Source organism: Nicotiana tomentosiformis, chromosome 5 (assembly GCF_000390325.3).
Source record: "Nicotiana tomentosiformis chromosome 5, ASM39032v3, whole genome shotgun sequence".
NCBI lineage: Eukaryota > Viridiplantae > Streptophyta > Magnoliopsida > Solanales > Solanaceae > Nicotiana > Nicotiana tomentosiformis.
Genome location: NC_090816.1, coordinates 87,564,317 through 87,574,242, shown reverse-complemented (window position 1 = coordinate 87,574,242; position 9,926 = coordinate 87,564,317). Strand labels below are relative to the sequence as shown.

General features: G+C 36.3%; 1 protein-coding gene across 1 annotated transcript; it reads right to left on the bottom strand.

Annotated features, from left to right (window-relative positions):
• Positions 1-1,263: 1,263 nt before the first annotated feature.
• Positions 1,264-7,174, bottom strand: LOC104094619 (acyl carrier protein 2, mitochondrial-like). Its single transcript, XM_009600584.4, has 2 exons — positions 6,820-7,174; positions 1,264-1,725 (listed from the first exon to the last, which is right to left on the bottom strand). Exons 1-2 carry the CDS (start codon positions 7,030-7,032, stop codon positions 1,549-1,551), a joined length of 390 nt encoding a protein of 129 aa, XP_009598879.1. The 5' UTR covers positions 7,033-7,174; the 3' UTR covers positions 1,264-1,548.
• Positions 7,175-9,926: the final 2,752 nt, after the last annotated feature.

The window sequence follows — 9,926 nt, the reverse complement described above, 5'->3', positions numbered from 1 at the left end:
TTTTTTAAAATTGTATAAATGCAATGTCGTGTTGGTTTGGTTTCGGTTTGACTTTTTTTAGTTAAAGCCAAACAAAATCAATTATGGTCAGGTTTTTTTTTCCAACACCAAACCACAATCGGATTTTTTTCTCGGTTTGACTCGGATTATTGGGTTGGTGCGGTTTATCGGTTTTCTTTATACACCCTTAATAAGAATGTTGTATACAAAAATTGGAGTTATTTAATTAAGATTTGAACTAGTCAACCATTATTGAACAAGCTTAAATAAGTGGGTTTCAATTTCGAATTTGATTTTGTGAGAGATTTAGAGTGGATGTTATTTACACTTGTTGGAAATAGTATAAGGAGGTTGTATATAAAATTTGAAATTATGTAATGGAGATTAGAAGGGGTTTTGAATAAGAATTGCAACTGAAAATCGTGAAAGAAGTTCGTATACATACGTTTGTATAAAAGTGCATAAAAGTGTATAATAGTGTATAAGAGGTGTTTATACACCCATATACATTACTATACAATATTATACATCAGTATACAAAAACTGACTTTGTCTTCTTCCTTGCATCTTTTATGAAATTTAACTCAAATCTTGCTCAAATCTACTCCAAATCACTTCAAATTTAAATTTTGAACCCCTTTAGACATTTTCAATCAATTGGTACAACATTCAATCCAAACAACTAACAAATTCAAAAAATCCTATTTTCGAAAGCGAAGCTTTGAATAGCCTTCAATGGTAGACTTCTATTCTTCATTTCTTTTTTTTTTTACATTGCAACCAGGTAATACAGTTATAGAGTAACATTTTTGGAATCTGGGTTGAAATTCAAGCTTCAAAGGTCCTTTTCGAATCTGGCTGCAATAAAACTTCAACTTTAAATTTGGACACACTTCAAATATTTGAAATCTATAAATATTTGGGAAGATTTAACAATTTAGTAGAGAAAATGTTTTAAATCAAGTTTGAGATCTATATATATTTAGATCTATGTGAGTTATAGAATAGAAGATAAAAAAAAAGAGAAAGAAGAGAGGCGAGTGGAAAGAAACTTGAGTATGCTGGGAATGAAGAAAGAAGAAAATAAAAAAACCTTAGAAGTGTGTCTTTAATAATGAGCTAAAGATTGAGGTTATGTTGTTATAATGGCCTTAAACCTGCGCCATTTCCGGTTGGGTTGTTGGGCCAAGTGACAAGGGACGTAATTCTTCCTCAAAAGAATTGCAGTCGTGTGCTCAGTTACCATCATCAGTGCAAAACAAATACACATGAATCCACCACACAAAGGATGCTGATGCTTGTTTATTTTCATAAAAAGACAACTTCTAACAACCAGTAAAGCAACTCATCCTTCGTTTGAGGCCATTATAAAGCATTTTCACTATGACAACTTCTCATTGTGACGAATTATCCAAAACTGATGAACTCTGAGAGAAGTCAAACATATGAACCACACCCAACAGTGAGAAAAATGAAAAGCCAGTTCATACTTCAATTGGAAAAAGAAAAGTATAAATGGGAATGAATTGGATATGAAAGTTATTTCCCTTATTTTGCCTGAGGGTGAGATGCAATAAAATCAACAGCTAGATTGATGGAGTTGATCTTATCAGCTTCATTGTCGGGAATCTCAAATCCAAACTCTTCTTCAAGGGCCATCACAACTTCTACGGTGTCTAAGCTATCCAAACCAAGATCATTTTGGAAGTGAGCATTTGGCGTAACCTGCGAGAATAAATGAATATCGCAAAAGCATAATTGCACATAAATTAGTCCCAGACGCTTTAAAACAAGAAGGAACCTAATTAAAATCTGAAGATTCTAATGTTTGGTCAGTGCCTAGATTGAACACTATAATAGCAGTCTTCAAAGATTCACTGTCAGCTGAAAGGGAATGCATTAGCATGTCCCACCATCCATATTTTAAAAGAAGAAAAAAATAGGCAACAGTAAAAGCTGTTAAAACACTAGGGTTAAGTATTGGTGGAATCACCAGCGCCAAAAAAGGACACCAGCACCAAAAACCGAGACTGCCACTCCAGTAAACTGCAGACATGGAGTACTAGTAGGACGGATGTGTGTGTGGGGGGGTTAAAAGTTTTGTGGGGCCATGACATTTGTGTGGTTATAAAAGCTTCACATTAAAGGTAAAATGAGTAAAATGAAAAGTTTAAAGTTGAATTATTTCCAATTATAAAAATGTATCATTCTTTTTGAAACGGACTAATAAGAAAAGTGTGTCGTCTAAATTGAATCGGAGGGAGTAGGAAATTTTCTAAAATTTCCTTTCCACTAGTTTGTTGATTTAAGCTTGGTTTGAGAGTATTTACAAGTTATTGCGGTAAAGAGCTCAAGTCTGACAGGAAAAGGAATCAGATTTTAGGTGGCTAACAAGGTAATAATTACTGCAAGTATATTGTTTTGCAAGAGGAGATGGAAAGTTACAACCTAAAGCACCTGCAGAAATGATAATATTCCAGTCAAAACTAAGTTTTAAAATCTACGCGACCACAGCAGCTACAACTTTATTTTAAAGTTAGATTCAGAAGCTTTCTCAAAGTTTTAGTAAAGAACCATTTGCCTTACCTCCTAATTTCCTCCACATCCCTGACTTACTAATGCAAGTAATGTCGAAAACAACTAAAACATTGCACGTAAACAGAGCAGCACGTAAACCCTTTCCGGTTCATATACTACAGAGCAGTACGTCCCACAGCACTACCATAAACTCACATGTGATAAGAAAATAGCTCCTTTATTTTAATAACAAGACTAACTGCTTTCTAGAAGCCAATAACTACAGTCTCCTCAGTTTTGTGTAAAGCGAGTGCTTCAGCGCTTTAAGCGCAAAGCGAGGCGACAAGTGAGGCGCTTCAGGTATTAGGTCTTTTGATGCGAGTGCTTCTGTCAAAGTAGCAAGGAGCGATGGAGAAGCGACAGACGTGATTGCTTTTGTATTTAAGACGTGTCAAAGGTTGACTTAAGGGAAAATTAGAAAAATCAGTTCTTTTATCGCAAAACAGAACTTCAGCAGAACGACTCCGAAGAACCTAGGGTTTTCAGCGCCTCTTCAAGGCTCAGTCAGGTATAATTTCTTTTCTTCCTTCTCCTCCTTTTTTGTTTGTGCCATAAATTGCAACGAAATGCTGTCAATATTTTTTTGCTTCTGTTTCTTTTACTTTTCGTTTCTGGGCTGTAAATTCCAACGTGATGCTGCCAAAATTTCTCTTTCTCAGTTCATCTTTTCTCCTTCCCTTCTCCTTTTTTGTTTTTTGTTGTGACTGCTCCGAAAGTTTCTTTGTTGTGACTGCTCCGAAGCTAGGATATGCTGCCAATTTTTTAATTATAATTTTCAGATTCTATCCATTTTTAGGCGATCGTTTTGAATTAAATTAGCTAATTTTGGAGTTCATTTGATCTTAATAGATTTTAAATGGCACCAAAAGAGGATAAGAAAAAAGTATTGAATATTTGCTTACATGTGTTGCCTCTATGCAAAATTTATTTTGGTATTTGTTTAAAAAGATTCCGCTTCACTTCAAAAAAGTGAGCGCTTCGCTTCTCGCTTCACACTTTAAGCGAAAAAGGGCTCGTCGCTTTTCCTCGCTTCACGCTCTTCACAACAGGGGGAAGAAAAGAAATTATACCCGACTGAGCCTCGAAGAACCTTGAAGAAACTTGAAGAGGCGTTGAAAACCCTAGGTTCTTTGCGTCGTTGCTCTGCGGAAGTTCTGTTTTGCGATAAAAGAACTTATGTTTCTAATTTCCCCTTAAGTCGACCTTTGACGCGTTTTAAATACAAAAGCGATCGCGTTTGTCGCTTCTCCATCGCTTCTAGCTACTTTGGCAGAAGCGCTCACATCAAAAGACCTAATACGCTTCAAATACCTGAAAAGCCTCACTTGTCGCCTCGCTTTGCTTCGCGCTAAAGCGCTCACTTTTCACCTAAGTTGCTCGGACTCGGATGCGGATCTAGAGGTCAGATCCTTATGATCTAAGATTTAAGATTCGAAAGTATGGATCCAAGTATGGATATGGGTGCAGGGATTCGGCTAAAAATACTTCAAATATCTAAAAATAGAGTGAAAAACTTACAAGCTATTCTAAGAAGGAAAAAAATATTGATCAAGAGGAGAATCGAAGGAGATAAAAGGAAAAGGACTAACATAGAAATTTCTGTATACAAAAGTATTCCATTTTCTTCAATTTTACCGTAACTTTTGTTTTGATTTCAAAAATCATTGTATCTGTCCCGAACTTTTCCGTCAATTTTGGTCAAAGTACCCAAAATCGGTTGACCAGATCCGATACAGATCCCACACCCACACCCTCGCCGTGTCGACACGGGTACGACACCGAAAGTGAAGAGCATGAGAAACTTAGCTTTTCACAACACTATCTCTTACTTGGTTATTCGTGATGAGGCACGAGTAACAGAAGGCTTTGAGGAAGCTCTTAATGTAAGCAATGAATTAAGAAGCAATTGATTCTCTCCCCTCCTTTTCTTATTTGTGATGGAGGCACAGAGTAGACTCGTAGATAGAACACAGAGAGGAAGCTTTGAGGAAGGTCTTGAAATAAGAGGAAAATCAAGGTATCTCATTTAATTTGCTCACAACGCATTGAGCTCCTGCGGGCCACAGCTCCAACACCTTCTCAGAACGTTGACATGGTTCCAAGTCTCAGGATTCCGTTTCAATATATGTAATTCTGGATTGGTATCAATGGAGGAGGTACAAGATATTCAAGATCAGGCAAGCATCTGTGGTTGTAGGGTGGCAACACCATCAGTAATATTCCTAGACCTACCACTCGGGGAAAATTTTGAGGATCTTTAAAAACGGGAAATCAAGAAGTCCGGTTGGAAGAGACAGTTCTCATCTAAGTTGGAAAAATCATCATACTAATTTACACGATCTAACAACCAAATAAGTTACATGTTCTTATTCTATATGCTTAAGTTAGTATCTGATAAGCTGGAATACATAATGAGAGCCTTCCTGTGAGAAAAGGAGGGGGAATAGAAGAATCATTTGGTAGAATGGAGAAACATAACAATTCCCATAAACAAAGAGGGTAGAAATCCCAGAAATATCTACATTTACTACAGCACTCTTGCAGAAGTGTTTGTTGAGATTTGCTTTAAGAAAAATGGTTTATGAAATCTTAAACATGGAGCAACATGAAAGACATGGTTTACTGAGGAAGTTATGAAGTCCTACTAGGTAGCATAAGGGAGGGCGTCACGAAGGGAAAACACGCTCTTTAAGCACATTTACTGTACTGCAAGTAATGGTAAGCAGACTCAATCATCTTTGAGAAGATGTGTGGCATGGAGGAACAACTTTACATGAGACGTTTCCACATGTGTATAGGTTGGCGAATGATAGAGACTATGTTACCTAACTATTTGAGAAGGAACGGCCAGGGAATCGTATGAGATGTAAATTTAGGAGAGCTTTTCATGGTCGGGATTAGAGTTTACGCAAATACTCTACAAGTGACGTGTAAGGGTAAACAAGAAGATAGGGAGGTACAGAAGAGAAAGGGGGTGAGATCATTCTTGGTGAAATCTTGCTACAAGGAAAGGGAAGGGAATAAAAGAAAGGCGTGGCAGAGAATATCATATGTAAGAGCACTTAAAAAGGTGGCTCCTTTTGGTGTGCCATGAGGGACGCAATACGACTGGTAGACAGTTTTTAAGGAAAGGAGAATCTTGATGTGTGAAAAAAGAGGTGGAAAAACATAAATCACAGCCCACTTATTGAAAACTCACTTCACAACTATCGAATCTTGTGTGTTCTATATTTGATGCTTTGTACATGTTCCCGAAGACAAAGACTGAGACAATCAAGAAAAGAAGCTACTGAGGATTAGTTATCAAGGGGAAAAAAAACTACAGGAGATTAGCAAAGAGAAGCTGAAAGCTACACCACCATGTGCTTTATCATCAGTGCGGAACAATAGAAATAGGATAATGTTTTATATCAGCACGAGATATGAGCAGTTCAACAGGTTCATTTTTCTTTCATGTACTTTTTTGGCATAAACAGAAAATACCAGGTTTTATAGATGTTCTGGATAGGTCATTAGTTGATTGAAGGTCAGCCTCCACATGCACATACTTTTAACAGCAACTTGATGCATTGTATGAAAGATAATTATTGGATTTACCAAAAAAAAAAAGGGAGCTCGGGGACGAGTTTAAAAGATCATACTCATTCCGAAAGAACATAGGTGAAAAGTATGATGGAGGAAGAGCGTTCTGTCCAATACATTGTAAAAGCATGAGCTTAGGCCTATGATGTGACACGAAGAAAGAAGCATCTTAAATCCTGCAGGTCAATACTTGGACATATAAGTAAGAATGTTTTCGACTTCGCAATTCTGGTTCCCAATCTTGAACTAAGAAAAACATCACCCACAACTACCCCAAAATAAACGGACACAGAAGCACACGCGCATTCTTTACTTCCTAACTTCCTCCATTGTACTTGTCCTGTTCATTTCCCCAGCTTTCCAAATCAATCCTATTACAAAGCTTTGGTATTCCAAAAGAAACAATCATTAATCCTCAATTCCTCACCAAAAAGAAAGAGTGAGAATTACACGTAGCACATTTATTTCCTAGCTCAAAAAGAAAAAATCATCAGCGACTTATGCAGCGCTAAGGATAAAAAGGACCAGCAATCGCACAAACATGAACCTAAAACGTATTTCACCAAAACCCAACAAAAACCCTAATTTTCTAGCTCAAAGCCATTGCCTAAAATGTAAAAAAAGCAAAGAGAAACTCAAAATGGTGAAACGTTAATATACCTTAGAAGGATCAACTTTCTGGAAGTTTTTGACACAGTTGATAACACGATCAGTGACTTCAGACCTGTCGAGAAAGGAGCCCCTCACTTCCTCTGAGAAATGGCGTCTGAATACCTGTGTAAATGCGGTGCCGATGAGCCTTCTAGGGTTTCCCACTGCTGCAGGCCGAGCTTCCACTCTCAGGTACTTCAGCAATGCATTCCTCGCCGCCATTGAAACTCAAATAGTTAGAGAGAGAGAAAGTGGAAATGTTCTCAAGAGTCTGCAGGACAAGCAGAGGGCACGCTAGAGGTTTCACGATCGGTTTCTTTGGTAAATACATAAAGGGTTTCAAGTTTTCAATATTTGTGTATTGACTCCCTCCATTTTTAACTCTCCACTCAAGCCTATTAAATTTCTTTTTTGGACAGAAAGGAAAATATATATATTTATATTAGCATTGTCTAAGAACTAGTCTTTGGTAGAAAAACCAGCATTGCATATACGTTGTCTGGTTGTTAAATAAGGAAATTTAATCTATGGATAAAACTCAGCCTAGGATATTAAAATGCTTGGTTAACATTTTACTTTTTTTTTAAAATTAGTTTTTCGACGTGTATATCAAGTCACGTAATACATGATTTTAATAATATCAATACTATTAGTATAACAAAGCTTTGAGTAGGTATAACTGAAATAATAAATTATAAGCTTCTGTGAATAACATAGATTTGAGACTGCATTTAGTAAGTATTTCAGCATTTGTTACCTCAGCATCATTGATCCTGGTGATTCTAATATCATTAAAAGCATGTCTGCGACCAATGAGATAGCAGTTGATGTTAGATCGTTCTTCTCATGGATTCTGCTCAATCTTAATTTGGGGAATCTTAATGACATGAATTTTTTTCCGAAAGAAAAAATTAGCGGATGCATGTGTATCCACGGTTATAAGTTCGGACTATATATATATATATATATATATATATATATATATAATATACACGTGTAAAGAAAGTTAAAAGTAATATTTTCGAAAATGTATGTAGCAGCCCCAGTTATACACTTCCTTTATTCTGTGAATCCTTGTTTATTCTGAAATTGGTACGGTGATGTGCAGTAAATGCCTTCAAATAACGGACTAAATTTGATGGTTGGTCTGAGCTAAATTTCTCTTTTGGAAACCTAAGACTTGAAAAGATAATTTGAACATGCATGATGAATGCTACCAGCTTCAACTAATGTCAAATATTGGAAAAGATCTATTAACCTTTGTTTAGTTTTAACTGTCATTTACATCATCTGTGTTCTATATACCTACAATAAGGAGAGTTATCTATTTTGCATTAGTATTTCGAACATACACCTATTTTCTTACCATGTATAAGTTATTGTTGATTTTGTTCTATATCAAGAGTGCAACTACTTGTACAATAATTTACCTTATTAGATTTAACCGTCAAGGAACCTGAATTTAAACTACTTGTAAACTACATGTCCTTTGCTTCTCCTGCTCTCAATTAGCACAAATAATGAGTAATATACTGTGTGTAATATGAAGTCCATCTCAGATAACATTTAAACAAATGCCCACTAATGTAATCATTTCCACATGCTATATTTTCATGTTCAAAGCTTTTCATGAGAATGTCATAGGAATATAGGAAGCGCCTAAAGACAATTTACTCCTAATACTTGTGAAGGGAATAAATGCAGTGTTAAAAAAGAATTTGCTGGAAATCTACAGATATTAATTACAGACAAAAAAAAACTGTGCAAGACTCCATCAGCGTTAGGTATAAATTTGGTGACCAAAAAGAATCTTCTTTATTTTTGAAAAGCATCTTACCACTAAAACTTTCACCAGTAGATAACAAAGTCTTTGAACTATGGTAAACATACTTGAACACAAGCAACAATAAATAGTAAAAAGGTAAATTAAAACAATACTGTGTAAGCCTTACCAAACACAACATTGCACTAATTGTTTGATTCTTCATATCAAGATGAGCATATTTGCTCGACCAACCATGAAATTTGTCGCAGAAACCTGTATTGTTAGGTTATGCAGTATATATATTTACATTCTATATTAGATATAAAACATATTAAATAAAATTGAGCAGCAAATAGTAAAGAAAAAGAAATGCTAGAGTAATTAAAGCACTTGCCCTCTTTTGGACTGTGACAAGTGCGACGATGAATATTTCTAGAGCGCCGTCAACTTTTTCGGTAATTGTCCAGAAGAAAGAATTTGTGTAAAACCATCCACACAAAAAGAGAATCATTTGACTCACTAACAAAAAGTGTGCAAATAAAATTAATTGAAGTGGAAATTTGTGTGAAGCTTTTGACGTGCAAATAAAATTGATTGAAGTGGAAATTTGTGTGAAGCTTTTGACGTTTCAAGAAGAAGGTTTATCATCGTACGATGATGATGACCTTTTTTTTACAGTTGATGATAGAGATCAACTTCAGTCTTGTTGCTTCCACATCGTTTGAAGTGGATACTTGCGACTGTTAATGAAAAGTGAAACGGTGGCTTTGTTTGTAGCAGCAACAATAACAACGACAAAGTGAAATTTTACTAGTGGGGTCTGAGAAATATAGAGTGTACGTAGATCTTACCCTACCTTGAGGGTAGAAAGATTATTTCCGAAAGACCCTCGACTCAAGAAGACGAAAAAAGGAAATATATTAGTACCATAGAAAAAAAACAGCATCTTAAGAGGAACGAAATAGATGGAAAGCACAATAATAATCAGTAGATAAAGCCCGGCACTAAGAGGAACAAAAGAGTATTGAGAACTCAACACTAACCACTAGCAGTCTAAGACTAAATCCTAACACACTAGCCTCACTCTGGTGCGCCGTAGAAATATGTACAACTAGCTCTTAACCTATATTCTTAATACTCGACCTCCTCAACTTCGTGTCTACGGTCATGTCCTCGGTAATCTAAAGCCACGCCATGTCCTGCCTGATCACCTTTCCCCAATACATCTTAGGCCGCCCTCTACCTCTCCTCGTACCCACCAAAGCCAGTCGCTCGCATCTCCTCACCGAGGAATTAGGGTTTCTCCTCTGAACGTGCTCGAACCATCTGAGCATTGCTTCCCGCAGCTTGT